The following is a 22501-nucleotide window of genomic DNA, read 5'->3' on the forward strand; positions in this document are numbered from 1 at the left end:
CCCTGAACTCGCAAGCAACGCCGGGTCTAGAAACCAGTCCAAAACCTGCCACCCGCGCGCCAAGGCGGGGCCAGAACTGGCTGCAGGCGGCCGGGCTCGCCCGAGGCTCCCGGCTGAAGCTGCGGCGGCTCGGGAAGCACCCGCGGATCGCCCGCCCGCCGCAGGTAGGCCGGCCCCCGGGGAGGAGGAGCGCGGCGGGTGCTCCCCAGGTAGCCGCCTCCGCCCTCCCTCTCCCACTGCTCTGCTCCGCGGCCTCTCGGGATCAAGGCAGGAACTTAACGCCGCGCGTCCCCGGGCGCCCCTCCGCAGACCCCAGGCGCTTCCACGGCCCGAACGCGGAGGCCACTCCGGCCTTGCGGAGAGAGAGGCCGGGATTGTCGCCGAGATTTGGGGGTCGGGGACGCCGGGACGGAGGGTCTGGCGGCCGCAGGGACCACCCGCCGACGGGGCTTCGGCCCGGGAACTGCAGGAACATGCGCCCAGAGCCTCAGGTGCGGGGCCCGACGGCTTGGCTAGGACCGGGAATGGGTTTCTCAGAGCGCGGCCCCCTCGGCGGACCGGGTCCGATTGGAAGTGAAGGTAGAGGGCTGCCCGCGGCGACAGGTGTCCGCTCAGCAGTCGGCAGAGCACCGGGGGCGCAGCATTTGTCACTAGGCGCTCTCGGAGCCGCTTTCCGGGCGCGGGTCGGGCCCGGGTGACCGAAACCCGAGAGCGGGGCGCAGTCGGGCGGTTGCTGGGAGCGCAGCAGGTGGGTGACTCAGTTCCCAGGAAAACTCAAAGCGCTGAGCCAGGGGCTTTTTTGACTTTTTGCTGTTGTTATTTTGTTTCAGTTTGTTTGGCAGTTACCAGACTATGTTTACACTTCTGGTTTTTCTCAGCCAACTGCGCATAGTTACTTTCGCGTTTCCTCATTGCACAAGAAGTCCAAAGGAGTCTGGGCATGCTGGAGAAGAAGGTAAGCATGGCCTCCGTTCCGAGGAACCCCCCCCCCCCAACCCCGGAAACCCGAGCCACGTATTACAGATCTCCAGCGAGAAAGTGTAGTCTTTGAAATTACATGCCCCCATCAATCATAAAAAGCACCAAAATATCCCTTAGTTTAATTTGTGGTTTATTTGGCAATGTTGTGGTTATGTTGGGTACAATTTATACAAATTTATTTCTGTAGGTTACTTTTGATAAATATATATTTAAGACCTTGTTTGTGGTTCACTGAATGGAAAGCCTGTTTCACCTTCTGAAAATCAGTGAGTGCCGTTTTTCTAGATGAGGCTATGTGGTAATTATAATGAGCATAATTACTTGTTCTTCCTGGAAAGATGGACAAGGAGTCCAGGATCTAGTCTGGACTTGTGATAAGACCCTGGGCAAGTTACTTAACCCTTCTCCACTTGAATTTCTTCCTCTGTAAAATGATGGGAGTGGGGAGTAGAACGATCCCTGAGGTGCTTTTTGACATCAAATTGTCTGATTATCTGGATGAAGTCAGATGGTTGTGGGAAGATTAGGCTTGGGGCTTGCTAACCTAGAATTTCATACCTTGCGGGTTCCAGGTCATAAACAGACTGGTTCCTGATCACATTTTAAAAGTCTATCTTAGACAAAAACAGACAAGAGGGGTGCCTGGGTGGCTCAGTTGGTTAAGCTTTGGACTCTTGGTTTCCGCTCTCTTGGTTTAGATGAGTTCAAGCCCCACATTGGACTCTGTGCAACAGTGAGGAGCCTACTTGGGATTCTCTCTCTCTCCCTCTCTTTCTGCCCCGCCCCCACTTGCACTGTCTCTGTCTCTCTCAAAATAAATAAACTTTAAAAAAAGAAAAGAAAAGTCAGAAAAGAAAAAAAATTGGCTTTGGTTTCAGCATCCTTCTCTCTGCCTAGCCATTATGCTTCTCTACCCAGTGCCAATATTTTGGATCTACTTCGTTCTCCACACATTCCTGTCCCTTGTTCCTTCTCATCAGATCTAGTCTCAGCTCATTTTCATTTGGGAAGGATCTGTTACACTAATACTCCTGGATAACTTATTAATGATTAATAAAGCTGAGTGTATTAAACCTTCCAGGAGGGTGTGTGTCTGTGTGTGCATGTGTGTGTGTGTGTGTGTGTGTGTGTGTGTATTTTAAGATAGGACATCTTAACCCAAAAGGATAGGTATCTTAACCCAAAGGAGTCAAACCCTAATAGCAGAATTCTAGGCAATGGATAAGCTAGCTAGTGAGTATAGGGACAGAATTTAGAAGGAGATCCTTCTCGGTGCCTCCCAAATTACACCGCATATGTAAGATTGAAGGTCTACACTCAGTGAGACCAGGTGCTGATCCCCAGTATGCTTATGAGTATATTCATTCATTCACATAATACAGACATAAAAGACATTCTCAAGGACATCACAGACTATGGAAGGAATTTAGAGATCATACTCGAGTGCAGAAGACTGGAAATCTCTGTGGGAAATGTAAACAAGAAATCCTGTATTTCTTAAGTTTATTTATTTATTTATTTATTTATTTATTTATTTATTTATTTAGAGAGCATGTGGGGGAAGGGCAGAAAGAGAGGGAGAGAGAGAATCCCAAGCAGGCTCGGAGGTGTCAGTGTGGAGCCCATTGTGGGGCTCAATCCCACAAACCTCAAGACCACACCTGAGCTGAAATCAAGAGTCAGATGCTTAACTGATTGAGCCACCCAGGTGCCCCAAGGAATCCTATATATTTAAAGAGCTAATTTGTTCAGTTAGTAATCACTTTATTATCACATACTATGTGCCAGGCCCAATGCTAGGTGCTGGAGATACAGCAGTGAAAGACTAGTCCCTACCCTGGAAGACCTCTTCATCTGGCAAAGAGGGTAGGATGTAAAGAGATCATCTCCATAAGCTCTGTGACAGAGGTAGGGACAGAGAGCTCCAGAGAGAGGAAAGAATAGCAGTAACTCTGTCTCTGGAGAGTTGTATGGCACAGAAGCCAATAATAAGTGGCGATATGAAAAGTAACCAGGAAAATAAAGGACCTTCAGCTAAACTCTGATAAAGCCCAAGGGTGGAGTTGAAATGACTTAAAAGGAGTTTATTTAGAAAACATGGCATGAGAGAGGGAGAAGGAGAGAGGGAGCAAATAAAATCCCTGGTTTGGTGGGTTTGAAACATCGGAAAGCAGAGACAGCCTCTTAGGACAGCCTTAACTGGGAGGAATCAACTTGGGAAGAGAACCTGAGGAGGCAAATACAAAAGTACTAAGGACCACATATCCTCCAGCAATGGGCGGAGGGAAGTCCCGAATGCCCCAGGACCAGGAGGTTTGCTTCTTTGGATAACAAACAAATTCACAGTTACATAGGACCCAAACAACAAAGGACAGTATTTCTCCTAAGATCAAAAGGGTGGCAGGAACAAGTTTAATGAAGCACTGAAAGTCTGAGGTCAACCACTGATGGAATCAGAACTTTCACATTCAGGGAAGTGGCAAACAGCAGCCCCTGGAGGCCATGTTTAATTTGGGGGTGAAGATTTTACTGGCATAAGTATCATCCCAAGAACAATAAAAATGTTTATGATTCTCTCTTTCTTACTTTCCTTTCAAGTTGAAAGTAGTTCTATTGAATCCCATCTGGAGGGCACAGAGTATTTTTTAAAAAAAATTTTAATGTTATTTTATATTTGGGGGGGGGGTGCAAAGAGAGCCAGAGACAGAATTTGAAGGAGGCTCCAGGCTCCAAGCTGTCAGCACAGAACCAGATGTGGGGCTCAAACCCACAAGCCGTGGAATCATGACCTGAGCCAAAGTCAGACACTCAACCAACTGAGCCACCCAGTCGCCCATGGAGAGCAGAGTATTTTTATAATTCAAATAACCTGCTTGAAGGAAAGACCAACAGTGAGAAATTTGCATTGCTTTCTTAGCCAATAAAATGTAAAGATCTAGCCACATCTGAGAAATAGCAATACAAAAGCAGATTTCTAATTCTCCATTCTAAAATTAGATTTCATGTAGTAAGTATAGCTAAGTTAGGCAGGCCATGAGTTACTTCATCACTGGTTTAGTATTTTAAACCTACAATAAACTGAGTAATACCAGATTATACCTATGAATTGTTTTAACTAGTAGAATTTAGGTCCAAGAGTTTCTTCCCAACATAGAAAAGTTGAGTTCATTCATTCATTTAGTAAAGTTTTTTGAGTGCTTTGTATGTGTCAGGAACTGCATGCCTACTTGAATGAAATTTTTTCTTCTAGTGAGGGAAACAGTGGTAACAAGTAAGTGGGTAACACATATAAAACACCTGATGGTGATAAGTGCTATGGAGAAAAACAAAGTATAGTAAGGGACAGGGGAGTGCCAGAGGTGGGTAGGTGGGGATGGGAGTTAAGCTAACATTGAACAAAATCCTAAAGGAGATGGAAGAACAAACTGAAAGAAGAAAGTTCTGTTCAGGAGAAATAGCAAGTACAAAGGTGCAATGGAAGCCAGTGAGGCTACAACACAATGTTAAAAACAGACTGTAGGGAAGCAAGGCAACCCCTTTGAGGGCCAATGTAAGAATCCCAATGAGAGATGATGGTGACTTGGAAATTTTTTCATTTTGTCTCTATTTGGTAGTAGCATAAAATCTATAAGAAGACAAGGGAGAATAAAGAATAGAAAGATTTCATCATACTGGTTGCCTTTTAGAATATTTTTTTCTTTTCTTTTCCTTTTAGAGAGAGAGAGAACACGAGCAGGGGAGAGGGGCAGAGGGAGAGAGAATCCCAAGCAGGTTCCATACTCAGCACAGAGCCCAACTTGGGGCTCGATCCCATGACCCTGGGACCAGGATCTGAGCCAAAATCAAGAGTCCAACACTCATCTAGGGGCACCTGAGTGGCTCAGTCAGTTGAGTGTCCAACTTTGTCTCAGGTCAGGATCTCGCAGTTTGTGAGTTTGAGCCCCTCATTGGGCTCTGTGCTGACACCTCAGAGTCTGGATCCTATTTCAGATTCTGTGTCTCCCTCTCTGTGGCCCCTTCCCCGCTCATGCTCTGTCTCTCTCTGTCTCTCAAAAATGAATAAACATTAAAAAATTTTTTTAAAAAAGGGAGTCCAACACTCATCTGACTGAGCCACCCATGTGCCCCTAGAATATTTCTGAAAACAGTTATCAACAGTGATTCCATTCTAGCTTCCCCACCACCCCAGTCCAAATAGCCCATACATGTTATTTATAACATAGATATGTATATGCTGGAATAGTGCAGGCAAATAGAAACATAATGTAAACCACATAAATAATTTAAAATTTTCTTTTTTTCTTTTCTTTTTTTTTAATGTTTTTTCATTTTTGAGAGAGAGACAGAACATAAGGCAGGAAGTGGCAGAGAGAGACACACACAAAGACTCTGAAGCAGGCTCCAGGCTCTGAGCTATCAGCAAAGAGCCTGATGCAGGGGGCTGCAAGATCATGACCTGAGCCAAAGTCAGGACACTTAACCTACTGAGCCACCCAGGTGCCCCCAAAATTTTGAATTTTCTAATAACCATATTAAAAATGTAAAAATAATTGATAAAATTATATGTTTTTCATATATTTAATTTAAGCCATTATATCCTAAATATCATTTCCAAATATAAGCAATATAAGACATTGATATATTTCACTTTTTTAATTAAGTCTTTCAAATCCAGTGCATATTTTACATTTATAGCACATCTCAATTCAAATTGGCCGTAGTTCAGTTCTCAATAGCCATATGTGTGCCTAATGGCTATTGTATTGAACAAAATAGCTCTATAAGATTCAGACCTATTTGGAAAGGTGATTGATTAGTAGAAAAAAAATATCTTGGACAAGGTGTGACTGTTCTCAAGGGGCTAAGAATAAATGGCTAACCTGAGATCATTCACAAATCAATATTAATCTTTCAAGCCATGCTCTCTCATTAGTACTCAGTATTTCAGTCGCCCACTTTAATATATTCTTCCTTTATAGTAATGGTTAGCAGTGAGAAATACCAAATTCTTTTAAGCATTTGTCGTAGTGTTCACAGTTTCTGAATTCTAGTCTTGGTAATGTGACCTGGAACAAGATTTCTTTTTTTTTTTTTTTAATGTTTATTATTTATAGTATGCGTGAACACAGAAGGGAAGGGGCAGAGTCCCAAATAGGCTCCTCACTGTCAGTGCAGAGCCCCATGTGGACTTGATCTCAGGAATCGTGAGATCATGGCCTGAGTGGAAATCAAGAGTCAGTCGCTTAACCGACTGAGCCACCCAGGTGCCCCAGGAGCAAGATTTTTTAAGCATTCTTTGTGTGATGCCAGAATGAGTTTTAAGTTTGTGGGTTTTTAAAATACTGCCATGGTGGGACATTTTGGTTTTGTGTCAACCTGTGCTAAACTCTATCGTGTTTACCATTTACCTTCCCAGAAAAGATAGAGGGAGTCTTATAAAGTATTGGAGACACATATTTGGAGGGTAGGTAGAAGGAACTAATTCTTTAGGAGGGACTGAATGTCTTTTTTTTTTTTTTAACATTTATTTATTTTTAAGAGAGAAACAGAGAGAGACAGAGCACAAGCGAGGGAGGGGCAGAGAGAGGAGAGAGAGGGAGACACAGAACCCAAAGCAGTCTCCAGGCTTGAGCTGACAGCAGCCAGCCTGACATGAGGCTTGAACTCACAAACCTTGAGATCATAACCTGAGCCACCCAGGCATCCTGGGGCTGAATGTCTTTTAATTAATCTTATAATTAACTTATAATTTTATTAACTTAGAAGTTTAAAATTTTATAAGTTTTTAGTATAAACTTGCTCTAAAATTTTTAATATATTGGGATGCCTGGGTAGCTCAGTTGGTTGGGCATCCGACTTTGGGCTCAAGTCATGATCTCACACTTTGTGAGTTTGAGTCCTACGTTGGGCTCTGTGCTGACAGCTCAGAGCGTGAAGCTTGCTTCAGATTCTGTGTCTCCCTCTCTCTCTTCCCCTCCCCTGCTCGTGCTCCATCTCTCTCAAAAATAAATAAACAATGGGGCGCCTGGGTGGCTTGGTCGGTTAAGCGTCCGACTTCGGCTCAGGTCATGATCTCACAGTCCATGAGTTCGAGCCCCGCGTCAGGCTCTGTGCTGACTGCTCAGAGCCTGGAGCCTGTTTTGGATTCTGTGTCTCCCCTCTCTCTGCCCCTCCCCTGTTCTTTCTCTGTCTCTCTCTGTCTCAAAAATAAATAAACGTTAAAAAAAAATTTTTTTTTCTCGCGGTCCGTGAGTTCGAGCCCCGCGTCGGGCTCTGGGCTGATGGCTCAGAGCCTGGAGCCTGTTTCCGATTCTGTGTCTCCCTCTCTCTCTGCCCCTCCCCCGTTCATGCTCTGTCTCTCTCTGTCCCCAAAATAAATAAACGTTGAAAAAAAAATTTAAAAAAAAAAAATAAATTTTTTTTTTTTAAATAAACATTAATTTTTTTTTTTTTTTAAATTAGGGGCGCCTGGGTGGCTCAATCACTTGAACATCCAACTTTGGCTCAGATTACAATCTCACAGTTCATGGGTTTAAACCCCAAATCAGGCTCTGTGCCAACAGCTCAGAGCCTGGAGCCTGCTTTGGACTCTGTCTCCCTCTCTGTCTCTTCCCCTTCCCTGCTCACACTCTGTCTCTCTCTCTCTCTCTCTCTCTCAAAAATAAATAAACATTAAAAAATTTTTTGATTAAAAAAATTAATATAAATGTATGAATTTATAATTTTAAAACATAAAAAGATCTTAGTAATTATTTAGTTCATTTTCCAATTTTACAAACGAAGAAATAGCAAACCAGAGATGTAAGTGACTATCCCAGGATACACAGCCAATAGCTAAGCCAAATCAAAACCGAGAATCTCTGTCTTCTCTTAGTCCAATACTCTGTCCATGACACCAAACTAATTTTTCTCAGTCAAGATAATAGAGAGCCAACCCTTTAGAAGTAGAATAGCCTGACCTGTCATTTCTTGGAAATGTTATTGTCTGGAGGGAAAAGTGATATTTAAATAATTTTAATTTATGCTAATAATTTGGACATAAATCAAAATTATACTTATGCTAGTATATGTATTTCATATATAACAGAAATTATTTTTACTGATGAGATTTCTTTTTGTCAGGACTTAAAACCATACAAGAAAATTTGGTATAATCTTACATCAAGAGAATTATTCACTTTTCCACAGTTAAAACAGAAATTTTCTGCCCTATTTTTATCAACCTTTGAAATCTTTCTATTTCTTTATTAGTCTTCACATCAAAAGAAGAAGCAAACCTTTTCATACGTAGACACCTCCTATACAATAGATTTGATTTGGAGCTCTTCACGCCCGGTGACCTAGAAAGAGAGTGCATAGAAGAAATTTGTAATTATGAGGAAGCCAGAGAAATTTTTGTGGATGAAGACAAAACGGTAATTTGGTTGATAATGTTAATTGACTGGAAATTATTATTATTAAATGATACTTAAAGTGTCACTCTCAGTCATCAGAGATTTTATGGTTAAAATAAAATCAAGATTGTATACCTGTTACCCCTCTTTACTTCTTTAAAATGATAATTAAGCTATTTAAACTTGGTTTTTATATTTAATTAAATGGGCTTGTAGTAATTAGCAAGTTGTCAATTATGCTGTGATTTTGTGTGTTTAATGTTTATTATATTCAAAAACAATTATAAGGCAGAGTGAATTAAATTTTAAGATATTATTTGAGTTAGTTCTCGGACTCTTAGTTAGCTTCAATCATTCTAGACTCAGAAATTTTCCTATCAGTGACCTTATCTTTTCTGATTACTGTTATGTATTAACAATCTATTATGTCAACTGCTCTGCCAAAGAGTGAAGATACAAAATATATAGTCTCTGCATTCAGGAGTTTATTGTTTGGTATATCTGTGTAATTCAAGGGGAAAAACTTTCAGAAGTTCTCCCTTTTTTTAATTTATTTTGAAGGGGGTGGGGAGGGACAAAGAGGGAGAATCCCAAGCAGGCTCTACACTGTCATTGCAGATCCTGACTCAGGGTTCGATCTCATAAACCGTGAGGTCATGAACTGAGCCAAAATCAAGAGTCAGACACTCAACTGACTGAGCCACCCACATGCCCCCTAGATGTTCTCCTTTAAAATAGAATTAAATCCTATCTATTAATCTTGGAACAGTACAAAAAAAAAAAAAAAATGGACAGCACTATCCCTGTATAACCTGGCACATTCTTAAAGAATGTTAAGTGATCCAAATTCTTTACTTTTGTAAATTAAATAACAGCTCCTTTTTCCCTTCCTCAAGAGTCCTGTTTTAGTCTTTGGTCAATAAGAGCTCCAGGTATCCTTCAAATGCAGGTATTAATGGAACTTAGTTCCTTTTTCTTCTAAAATTGCTCCCAGCCTCTCATTCCCCACTGATATCTGCCACATCTTTTGGAGAAGGAAAACAAAGTCTGTACTTTGTAGTTGTGCCTGTTGAAATTTTATTCTGTTTGTCACAAACCCATTGAATGATTTTATCATGGTTCCTTAAAATCTGCTTCATTCTCTCAAGAAACACTGAACTTACAGAATCTCAGGGATGTCTTTCTCAATCAATACCTTTCAATAAAATCTAGCAAACTTAGGGCCCACCTAGCACAGAAAAGTTCAGACTCCTTTTCAAACTTGGTAATGGGTCCACGGTTTCAGCTCCCACCTTTGGTGCTGTCACCGACTCACTGATAGTTTCACCTGATGCCTGAGTGGGGACTCTGAGCAGGTGAAGGGAGAACGGCAGGGTACAGCAGTGGGGAGCTGGCACGGCCAGTAATCCCCTGACCAATTTCAGAGTTGGGAGAAACAGTGGTGGGTGTTAGTGCTTTAGTTAGAATGAGTCACACCCTCTAGCTTGAATAAACTGGTATCTTACCTGTGGCACATGCCAAGAATTTACCACCCCTGTGTGGGTCATTGGGACCAAATGAAATGATAATAAAACAATGAAATAAACTTGGCACGTTTGCTTTTCTCTTAGATGGCATTTTGGCAAGAATATTCCATCAAAGGACCAACCACAAAATCAGGTAAGGCAAGAATTGACCAAATTTAATGTTTTTCCCACCCTCTCTCTGTTATAATACATTTTAGTTTCATTGTTTGAGTTTGGTTGTTGCTCAACATACATACCTTGTAAACCCAGGGAAGATTTCTCAATTATACACTGGGCTATCTAAGACTGAGGAAGCCATGTTCATCTTTACACACTGAAAATCAAGTTTGGTGAGATACTAGGGAAATGAGATAATAGGCTTAAAGGTGTTTTAAACAACTCAGCTAAGTTGAGACTTGCACAGAATAAAAGTAGGACTCCATTAGTTCCAAGTAGTAAGCTATTTTAATTTTTTTTTCTCTTTTACCATTGCAAGTGAGTGGAATACTTCTGCTACTAGGTAAATTAAGAGTGTTAGAATTAAGTAACTTCTACAGAGGGGAGATCCTTTATTTTATCCATATTTATCATTTGTAGCTGCTTTTTAGTCAAGTCTTTTTTGCCAACTCTTTCATTCCCCTCAGGTAGAGCCCCAGCTCTGAGGAGACTTTATTACATTGCTATGCTAGTGTTTCTTAGTACATTTATCTGTGTATTTAATACTGAAATGTGCCTAGTTAGACAAAGAATGTTTTGTTTAGTATTTTTTTAAGTTTATTTACTTATTTAGTAATCTCTACACCCAACATGGGGCTTGAACTCATGACCCTGAGATCAGGAGCCACCTGTTCTTCCAACTTGGCCAGCCAGGCACCCTAGAATATGTTTAGTCTTAAATACTGTTCATTTAATATGATCTATTTAAAGTAAATGAGGGGCACCTGGGTGGCTCAGTTGGTTGAGCATCCAACTCTTGATTTCGGCTCAGGTTGTGATCCTAGGGTCGAGGGATTGAGCCCCATGTTGGGCTCCACGCTGAGTGTGGAGCCTGCTTGGGATTCTCTCTCTGTCTCTGGAAATAAAGAAATAAACTTAAAAAAAATTAAATAAAATAAATGAAACTATAACTAGGACTTTTAGGAAGTGCCATTTACAAATTTTTCGGGTCATGTCGCTAACACAAAGACTTTTTAGAAAAATCAATATTATTAGATGCTTAATAGTATGTTTAGATCCAGTGTTAAATTTATTGAAATCATAGGTAGTGCTTTCCAGTTAGTATATATTTTTAATGATTTTAAAATATTAAATAAATATTAACTAAATGACTTCTCTTAAGATGGCAACAGAGAAAAAATTGATGTCATGGGCCTTCTGACTGGATTAATTGCTGCTGGAGTATTTTTGGTTATTTTTGGATTACTTGGCTACTATCTTTGTATCACCAAGTGTAACAGGCAACAATATCCAGGGTAAGTACCAAGTAAAAACATGTAATTCACTATTATACATTCTATATTGTTATTTTATTAAAAAAATTTTTGTAATGTTTATTTTTTTCGAGAAAGAGAGAGTGTAAGCATGGGAGGGACCGAGAAAGGCGGGGAGAGAGAATCCCAAACAGGCTCTGCACTGCCAGAGCAAAGCCCGATGCAGGGCTTGATCCCACGAACCACAAGATCATGACCTGAGCTGAAACCAAGAATCAGATGCTTAACCAAGTGAGCCACCCAGGCACTCCTCTATGTCGTTATTTTTAAATGGATAAAAGTGGCTGCCTGTTTTTTTTAAGTAAATTTTTTATTTTGGAATAACTTTAGATATACAGGAAAGTTGCCAAGATAATGCAGAGTTTTCCCATCCTTCATCCACTTTCTCTCATTGTTAACATCTCACATCTCACACTCCCAGAGAACATTTGTAAAACAAACAAACCAACACTGGTATGTTACTGTTAACACTGGTATGTTACTGTTACTGTTCAGATTTCACCAATTTTGCCATTCATGTCCTCTTTCTGCTCTAGGACACAGTCAAGATACCACACTGCATTTAGTTGACATGTCCCTCTGGTCTCCTCTAGTCTGTGACAGTGGTTTGGTTGTCTAATTTAACACTTACATAAACAATCTATTGACGCTATTTCCAAGGTCCTTCAAAAGAATATAAGAGAATTCACAAGTGTCAACTTGAGTGTTTAATATTTCCTTCTCAAGCAGGAGGCAGATACCAGTGTCCTCACATTGTTTCCAGAAGCAAGAAGTCCCATCATTTACTCCGAGTCCCAGTATGAGCAGATCTAGCCATGTGGCTACCCAATGAAATCAGTGTAACTCGTTTTAAATTCAAACATTTTTACTGATATTTTAAATAAAAATGAATGAAATAAAATGGTTACCACTTGAAGATAATAGCGCATTAATAAAGCTTCATAAGGCTTCATAAAAGCCATAATTGTTTAGATAATAGAATCTCAGCATCCTCATAAAAATGAAAAGTTATTCTCTTCTATATTATCTCTATTACCTTCTCAGTAAGTGTAGATGAATAAGTGTAACAATAACCTCATTTAAAAAAAAGTACTAAGTGCTAAACAGGCTATTTGAAATTGATGCGTACATATCCCTATTCACACTTTCAAAATCTATGAAAAGCTCATGACCATGACCAGGTGATGAAAGAGTTATGCAAATGGTGGTGATGGTTGAATAACATTGTGAATATAATTAATGCCACTAAGTTGCAACACTTAAAAATGGTTAAAAATGGCAAATTTTATGTTATGTATATTTTGCCACAATAAAATTTTTTTCTTCATTGTAAGTTAAGAGTTTAGGGCAACAAATGTGGAATTAGGATTCATCTACTGGAGAATAAAAACTAAAGCCATGGGGTGCCTGGCTGACTCAGGTTGGTAAAGCGTGTGACTGTTGATCTCAGGATCATGACTTTGAACCCCACATTGGGCATAAATATTACTTAAAAAAAAAAAACTGAAGCCACGAGAGTAGGCAAATATTGTAAGTGTGACAAAAAGACAGATGGAAAAGGACAGAGCCTTCAAGGATGCCCACAACAAAGGTGCAGAAAGAGGGTGGAGGACAGGGGCAACATATATTGTAATTCTATCCCCAAGCTGGAATTCCTGAACAGCTCCCTGAGGCATTAACATGACCTGTGCGCATGGACAAAGGAGTTTGTCAGAGAGCTCTGTAAATCCTGGAAAATTTTGAGAAACAAGAGAAAGTAAGGAAGAACTTACTTAATTCTTCTTAAGCCACTATCTTTTAAGCTGAGAGACTTTTATTAATTTACCTTGTTTAATATAGAAAATGAGCAAGGTCTTTCCATTTTCTAGGACTTTTGACTAATATTTTATTCAGGGTGGCTTTCTCCACAAGTAGGGGAGGGAGTCCTGTAAACTCACAGGCTAATGAAGATACAGGCAAAATTGACTATGGAGACTCTTCTTGCCTTTTATCTTTCTTTTTCACCCCATTCATAATGTCTTTCCCAAAAGGTTCGTGTATACTCTCATGTTTAATAATTGCACTCAAGGTCTGTGATAGCCTAGCCATTATTCAGTGTCCTCATGCATGGCGTTTTCTTCTCTTTTGTTTTTCTTCATTTTTCTACTTTCTGCACCACTACATCTTCTTACCTTATGCTTTTTTTTTTTTTTCTCTGAAATCTTGTAGCTTCTTCCCTGCTTTAGGTTAGAAGCAGAATACAAAGGTAGCAAAGTAGTGCCATTATTATGTATGTTTTCTGTGTATGTTGTTGTAAAATTTAAAAACCCTGAATATCTCTTATTTTATTTTTTAAAGTTTATTTATTTAAGTAATCTCTATACCCACCATGGGGGCTTGAACTCTTGACTTCGAGATCAAGAGGTCGCATGCTCTACCGACTGAGCCTGCCAGGCACCCGTAATATCTCTTTATTTTGTATTTTTGAATGTTTATCCATTTTTGAGAGAGAGAAAAAGAGCACAAGGGGGGGAGGGGGAGGCAGAGGGGGAGACAGAGGCTCTGAAGTGGGTTCCATGCTGATAGCACAGAGCCCGACACAGGGCTCGAACTCAAGAACTGCAAGATCAAAACAAATAAAGTTGCTTCCTGGAAAGAAAAAAAAAAACAAAACTGCAAGATCATGACCTGAGCCAAAGTCTGATGCTCAGCTGAGTCACCCAGGTGCCCATCTCATATTTTGAAAGCAATATTAGTGAGGTGCCTGGCTAGCTCAGTCCATAGAGTGTGTGGAGTCTTGATCTTGGGGTTGTGAGTTCAAGCTCCACATTGGGTATAGAGATTACTAAGAATAAATAAATAAACTTTAAAAAATCATAAAAAAATAAAAGTAGGATTAGTTATTAATGTTAGTGTAGTATAATGCTATACAGTTCACACATCAGTTTTACATCTGTTTTCTCACTTTGATCCCCAAAACAACCTTTTGAATTTTAGGGGACATTAAAAACTAGGCTTATGAGATATTCTCTTATTTGGGGATTAACTTTTAAACACTTACTAAAGTACTTTTCATCTATTATCCCAAGAAATTCTTCTAGCAGAGTTATTTATTCTCTTTCTGTATTTTGCAAGTCTAGAAGTGGGGGAAGGGTGAGGAAATATTTGAGAAAGAAAAAAGTAAAAAATAAGATTATTGTCAGAAAAGTTGTCTCATTCCTCTGTCCAAACATGCCAAGAAATGGGAAATAAGATCTTTTCATTTCTTAGTTCCTGTATTTTATGGAGAAAAGTGGGCATAAGATGATGTTAGTTTATTTGAAATGTTATTGGTGCATACTTTCTGATATGAATCATTTAAGATGTATATAAGAAATCACTGTGTAGATTATTTAATAATTTTTATATTGTCTCTATATCTTTAAAGTTTGTTTGTTTTGTGAGAAAGAGAGAGAGGGCATGAGCACGTACACTCACGCACAAGCAGGAGTGGGGCAGAGACAGAGGGAGAGAGAGAATCCCAAGCAGGCTCCATGCTGTCATCTCAGAGCCCAACGTAGGGCTCAAACCCATGAACTGTGAGATCATGACCTGAGTCGAAATCGAGAGCCTTACATGTAGCCGACTGAGCCACCCATGTGCCTCTGTCTCTATATCTTAAAATTTGAAAGTAGACATGGAAAATTTTATTTGTTCAAATAAAACACTTGTCTCTCCTATTCTCTGTCAGCAAACAAATAGAACTTTTGGTCATAAGCTAATGAAGGTGGCAAGTGACTAGCCTACCATGACTATGTTCCAGATTTCTGGCAGAGGAGGAATTGTGTGGAGCCCTCTAAGTAAGCTTGTGATGGATGCTCTCAGTTACTCCCAGCTAACTGAAAGGCTAGTCATCCTGTCTCCTTCCCTCTAGTTTCATATCTCATTATTACCTCCAAGGAAAAGGTGTTCCAAGGTGCAAATTGACTGCCTTGGTTTGGAAAAGTTTCCGGTATTTTGCATCTGCTTAACTCTTGTTAGGAAGAATATTGTAAATATTGTCTAGAAGTTGGGAATTAACCTATGAATTCTAACTATCTTATCAGCCATAGCTCTATGAACTTGATTTACACATTAGTGCTTCATGTACAGCCCACTTCACAGTCTAAACCGATAAATTTACTAATGTTTAAATTATAATTGGTAATTCAATAGTGAGAAGGGAAAACAAAGGTTCATAACACCAGACCCGTGTTGCATATTAATTTTCATTGGCTGGTGTAGCTGACAAAGTTTTGTGAAAATGGTAGGGCTTGAACTAGGCCATATTTTCTAAAATTGTTTGTCTTAGGTCAATGGAGTGCAGAAAAGACAATAATCTGAGAAAGCAAACAATGCCAGTGAAAGCACAGAGGCAGGACAGAGAATTCATTGCACATAGTACTTTCGCAAGAGCAAAAAGCTGTAAAAAATAAGGTGAGGCCAGGATAAGGGAGGCTCTAAAAAGGAGGCATGGAGTTGAACTTGACTCAGTGGAAAGTAGGCTTCAGGTTACACTTTTGCAGGGAAGAGGGACATGACAGAAGTGCTGTTTAGGAGGAATGGGACCAGGCAGCAAGACTGCAGGGGCAATAGGAGAGAGACAGGCATCACCTGTTGTGATTATCTCTGTGACATCACTTCCCTTGGCTTGGAGTAATGCTGCCTTTCAACAAGAAAGGATTTGGTTTCACAACATATTTTGAGAAAGTTCTCTGTCAGGAGTGGGAGAAAAAGGGAATTAGTATGTTTTGAGCCCTTATTATAGTGTTCCAGACACTGCTTAGATACTTTAAATATGACATCTTTCTGAATCCACACAATACAACTCTGTTGAGGTAGCTATCATTATCCACATTTTATTGAGGAGGAAACTGAGTTAGATTACTTGCCTTTGGTCACGTAGCTATGAAATGATAGGATCCAGTTTCATACCTGTGTCTGACTCCAAAACGCTTGCTCTTTCATCAGAGTTTATGTGTAAAATAAAACTGTTGTTATAGTAATAACAACAACTTTTATGAAAAGTTCAACTTTTGATAAGCTTTTGATCAACTTTTATCAACATAGTCAGTTGGGTTTTATACTATTGCCATTTTAACCTAAAATGCTGCCTTTCTAGATCTAACCGCAGTCTCTCCGTTTAGTTCTTCAGCCACCTATGTAAGAAGGGGCCGGCACACTCCCTCCATCATTTTCAGAAGACCTGAGGAGGCTGCCTTGACTCCATCACCACCTTCCGTAGAGGACACAGGATTACCTTCTTATGAACAGGCAGTGGCACTGACCAGAAAACACAATGTTTCCCCACCGCCACCATATCCCGGGCCAGCAAAAGGGTTTCGAGTATTTAAAAAGTCTATGTCGCTCCCATCTCACTAAGCCCATCATGGTGAAAAAGGAGATTCATGTTATTTGAATGGTTTGTTTTCCCTGAACCAAAGAGACATGTCATATCAGCCTTTATGACAAACTCTAAGGACAAAGAAAGAATAAGCATGTGTACAACACCACAGAAGTTCTGTTGGCATCTTGGACCTGAACTTGATCATTATCAGCTCGATAAGAAACTTTGATTCCATGTCCTTGCAGTAAAGAAGAGAGCACTTTTTTGTTTATTTTAATGGTTCAAAAACTCTGTTATGGATGCCATAGCTAGAACTAGTAAATATCCTTTGTACAGATAAAGGTTATAGATTTCTTGCATTGAATATTAAAAAAAAATGATTTCTGATCAGTAGATTATCCAAAGTCAGCATATTGGACTCACCCTTTATTAGAATTTCTTTTTGGTTGGAAATACTTTACAAAACTTGATACTTCAGTATAAATTGGTGGCCTTAATCACTGGGTTTTACATTTTAAATAATTGCATAGTATTGAACCATAATTTGTAGGTTTTAGTTGTTAACAATTGCTGTCAGTCATGTTTTGCTATGGGGAGTAGGGAGTAATTTAAAGAAAAATCACTTGCTAGAGAGTTCTTCAGAGAGTATAGGGTTGCAATGGCAAGGATTTGCAAGGGCTGTAATACTGTCAAATAAATACATAGGCTTCAAATCTAGGAGTGACTAGAACTTGATAAAGTTGCCCATTCTACTGACATTTTCATTGCTAAATTATCTATGTATCACTATGTATAATTATTTATCTTGAAAATGTGTTGAAGTTTATAAATAATAGTTTGAGAACCTAGAAAAATTAATTTACTTTTCTGCTATTAAAATAATGCTGACTAGGGGCACCTGGGTGGCTCAGTTGTTTGAGTGTCTGACTTCGGCTCAGGTCGTGATCTCACAGTTCGTGGGTTTGAGATCCACATCGAGCTCACTGCTATCAGCATGGAGCCTGCTTGGGATCCTCTGTCGCCCTCTCTCTCTGCCCCTCCCCTGCTTTGCTCTCTCTCAAAAATAAACATTTAAAAAAATAAAATAACCTTTTAAAAAATAATAATAATAATACCAACTAAAGTTATCAACAACCCCTTGTACCTCTTAATGTCTAGACCCAAAACACCATAAGTAATCGTTTTAACCTATACTTTTTGTCTCTTCTTCTAATTGTAGATATGACTAGTCTTCCTTAAAAATGTAGTAGAATATAAGCTATAAACCTCTGGAGTGAGTGTGTTTGCACACATTTATGTAAGTAAATGTGAATTTGTTTTCTCTTTGCAGGAACTTAAGAAATAACATACTCCTGACAAATAAAGTAGAAAATTCTGTTCTTTTTGTTTTGCTAGGCATTGCATTTTCCAATTATTTAAGACCATGTGTAAAATTGTATTTTGTTTTATAATTTTTACAGAAGTGAAACTAAAACCCACATGTATTTGGTAATTCCTTCCAATTAAATGTTTACAAAGTATAAATTATCATTCCAATATGTGTGTGTGAGTGTATATGTCTCTCTTTTAAGACAACATGATCTTAAGGCGGATATAAGCAAGACCTTAATCATTTCAGACTGCAACCACTTTATCCTTCTAGATTATGGGGTCTCTTTAGTTGCTTGGCACAAAGAAATCATCTAGCAAAATTTAGGTATAATTTTAAAAAGTAGTCTTTTTACTTTTTTATTTTTATTTTTTAATATGAAATTTATTTTCAATTGTTTTCCATACAACACCCAGTGTTCATCCCAACAGGTGCCCTTCTCAATGCCCATCACCCACCCCCCCTCCCTCCCACTCCCCATCAGCCCTCAGTTTATTCTCAATTTTTAAGAGTATTTTTATTTTTTTAAAGATTTTATTTTTAAGAAATCTCTACACCCACTGTGGGGTTCAAACTCACAGCCCCAAGATCAAGAGTTGTATGCTCCACAAACTGAGCCAGCCAGGCACCCCAGGAAAAGAAGTCCTAAAAAATTTTTTTAATCTTTATTTTACGTAGGTTCCATGCCCAATGTGAGGCTTGAACTCACAACCTTGAGATCAAGAGTCATGTGCTCCACTGACTGAGCCAGCCAGGTACCCCAAAAGTAGTCTCTTTAGAGCGTCCTACATTACCTATAAAAATTTTACCATTATGGGGCACCTGGCTGGCTTAGTCAGTAGAACATGCAAGTCTTGATCTGGAGGTCATGAGTTTGATCCCCACATTTGGTGTAGAGATTATTAAAAAAAAAAAGAAAATTACTATTAATCATACTTTGACTTTCCATAGATACTTTTCTGATGTAACTTTGCACTTTGCCCTTATTTTAATTTTCTTTAAAATGTCAGAGGCAGGGGCACCTGGGTGGCTCAGTCAGTTAAGTATCCAAATTCAGCTCAGGTCACGATCTCATGGTTTGTGAGTTCGAGCCCCACATCGGGCTCTGTGCTGACAGCTTAGAGCCTGAAGCCTGTTTAGGATTTTGTGTCTCCCTCTCTCTCTGCCCCTCCTCCACTCACACTCTGTCTCTGTCTCAAAAATAAACATAAATAAATAAATAAATAAATAAGAACTTAAAAAAAAAAAATGACAGAGGCAAATTCTACTTTGCTCATTTTGTAGCAGTCAGACTGAGGTGTAGAAGGATAACTTGCCCTAAATCTAACATGTTGGTGAGAGCTAGGTTTAGAAAGGGCAAGCACACTTTTCCAGGCCCATCTCATACCTATAGAATTATGCTGTCTCAAATTACAAAGAACAGGGACCTTATTACTTAATTCTAGTTCTGTATGAAAAATTGATGACCATTTGTCATATATACATAAGTGTATATAGGTATATGTATATGTATGTGTCTAGAATTGCATTGTCTCAAATTATGAAAAACAAGAATCTTATTACTTAATACTAAGTCTGTATGAGAAATTTATGAGCATTTGTCATATATGTCATACATATGTCATACATAAACATATATAAGTACATATATTACACATAGGTGTACATATTCTCACACACATGTATTTCTTAGGATGAATAGAAATATAAGACAGGCACCTGGCTGGCTCAGTCAGAGCAGCATGCCTCTCTTAATCTCAGGGTCATAAATTCAAGCCCCACATTGGGTATACAGATTATTTAAATAAATAAACTTTTAAAAGAAAAGAAAAATATAAGATAAGATGTATCTCTTATTGAATCATAATTTGAAATATTCCTTGAACTTGTTTACTACCACTGACACACGAGAGTCTAATTGCAAAGCTAACTTCAGAAACTATGACAACCCCTCTCTCCCAGCAGTAGCCTAGATCTGTTATATGCCATCATTTAGGGTAAAACTGTTGCTCTAACTTGAATTAATCTAGAATTCATCACTAAGGTTGTGAAATCCCTGGTATTTGTAAAACATCCAATGTTGAGCTCATAATGCTTTATACAAAGGAAAATGTGGTATGAGACTACACCAAAATAAAATGCTTCTACACAGCAAAGGAAACCATCAACAAAACAAAAAGACAACCCACTGAATGGGAGATATTTGCAAATGATACATCCAACAAGGAATTAATATCCAAAATATATAAAGAGCTTATACAACTCAACACTGAACAAACAATCCAATTTAAAAGTGGGAAGAAGAACTGAACATTTTTCCAAAGAAGACATACAGATGGAAAACAGACACATGAAAAGATGCTCAAAATCTCTAGCCATCAGGGAAATGCAAATCAAAACCACAATGAGATATCACCTTATACTTGTCAGAATGGCTAGTATCAAAAAAGACAAGAAATAAGTGTTGGCAAGGATGTGGAAAAAAAGGAACCTCATGGACTTTTCGTGAGGAATGTAAATTAGTACAGACACTGTAGAAAAGAGTACAGAGGTTCCTCAAAAAAGTAAAGATAAAAAACCTTATGATCCAGTAATTCTACTACTGTGTATTTACCCAAAGGAAATGAAAACACTAATTCAGAAAGATAATCCTATATTTTATTGCAGAATTGCTTACAATCGCCAAGACATGGAAGCAACACAAGTGTCCATCAACAGATGGATAAAGATGTGGCATACATATAATGGAGTATCACTCAGCCATAAAAAAAAGAATGAGATCTTGCTACTTAAGACAACATGGATAGACCTAGAGGGTATTCTGCTAAATAAGTCACGCAAAGAAAGACAGATACCATATGATTTCACATATAGGTAGAATCTAAGAAACAAACAAACAAAATGAACAAACAAACAGACCCTTAAATGCAGAGAACAGATTGATGGTTGCCAGAGGGAAGGTGGGTGGGGAGATGGGATAAAATAGATAAAAGGGATTAAAAGGTATAAACTTCTGGTTATAAAATAAATAAGTCACAGGGATGAAAAGTACAGCACAGGAAATATAGTCAATAATATTTTAAACATTGGTTACAGATGGGGACTACCTTTATCATGGTTAGCACTGAATAGTGTATAGAATTGTTGAACATATGTTGTACCTGACACTAATATAACATTGTATATTAATTCCATAACTGGTAACTGCTTATAATAATAGAAAGAAAAATATCTTAATATAAAATTATTGGCATATATTTCTCTCATTCAGCAGTCTGAATTCTTGTAGTACTTTGGGTAGTGGATTTTTTCTGTTTGATCTGTTTTATTCGTGCTTCTTCCCCAAGAAACTTATTAGTGTTAACCATTAAATCTATTTTGAAATAAGGTTTGTATTTAGGGGCGCCTGGTTGACTCAGGTGGAAGAGCATGGGACTCTTGATCTTGGGGTAGTGAGTTCAAGCCCCAAGTGGGGTGCAGAGATTACTTAAATAAATTTAAAAAAAACAACACTTTGAAATACTGCTTGTTTTTAACTAGATCATTACAACTCCTCCATTACAATCAGGAAATGATGGAATATGGGTATAAAAAGGGAACTGGACACGAAAAAAGACAAATAGGCATTAAAAGGTTATACCTTCAATAGGATATTTAATTCTACACAGAATATTGTTTTTTCAAAATGAAAAAAATCAAAGAGCACAAATTGTGTCAAAGTTTTTCGTTTAATAATGTACCCTCTGATGGGGCATGTGGGTGGCATCCGACTCTTGATTTCAGCTCAGACTGTGGTCTCATGGTCATGGGATCAAGCCCTGCAATGGGCTCTGTGTTGATCATGGAGCCTGCTTGGGATTCTCTCTCTCCCTCTCTCTCTACCCCTCCCCTGCTTGTGCAGATGTGCACACAGACGCCTCTCTCTCTCTCTCTCTCTCTCCCTCTCACTTTCTCTCGAAATATATAAATAAACATTAAAAATAATAATAGGAGCACCTGGGTGGCCTAGTCAATTAAGTGTCTGACTCTTGATTTCAGCTCAGGTCATGATTCAGCTCAGTTTGTGGGACTGAGCCCAGCATCAGGCTCTGCGCTAACCCTGTGGAGTGTGCTTGGGATTCTCTCTCTCTGCCTCCCTCTGCTCCTCCCGTACTTGTTCTCTCTCTCTCTCTCTCTCTCCCTCAAAATAAATAAATAAACTTTGAAAAACAATATTGTACCCTCTGAATGAATACAGAGTGGGGTAAAAACTCTTGAAACTATAAAAACTAGAACAACAGTGTCTTCTGTATCTTTGGTTTCCCATTGGCCTGTAAAATTCAAATCAATTTTTCTACCTTTCAGATAATTTATGTGTGTGTGTGCTTTTCCTATATAGGTACAAGAGAATTTTTTGATAAGAAAAGGTTTGTTAGTGC

At 39.0% G+C, this 22501-nt stretch overlaps 1 protein-coding gene across 1 annotated transcript; it reads left to right on the plus strand.

The window, feature by feature from the left end:
• Positions 1 to 371: 371 nt before the first annotated feature.
• Positions 372 to 16751, plus strand: PRRG4 (proline rich and Gla domain 4). Its single transcript, XM_030332198.1, has 6 exons — positions 372 to 491; positions 831 to 955; positions 8233 to 8396; positions 9986 to 10034; positions 11220 to 11352; positions 16515 to 16751. Exons 2-6 carry the CDS (start codon positions 853 to 855, stop codon positions 16747 to 16749), a joined length of 684 nt encoding a protein of 227 aa, XP_030188058.1. The 5' UTR covers positions 372 to 491; positions 831 to 852; the 3' UTR covers positions 16750 to 16751.
• The last annotated feature ends 5750 nt before the right edge of the window (positions 16752 to 22501 follow it).

Source organism: Lynx canadensis, chromosome D1 (assembly GCF_007474595.2).
Source record: "Lynx canadensis isolate LIC74 chromosome D1, mLynCan4.pri.v2, whole genome shotgun sequence".
Lineage (NCBI taxonomy): Eukaryota > Metazoa > Chordata > Mammalia > Carnivora > Felidae > Lynx > Lynx canadensis.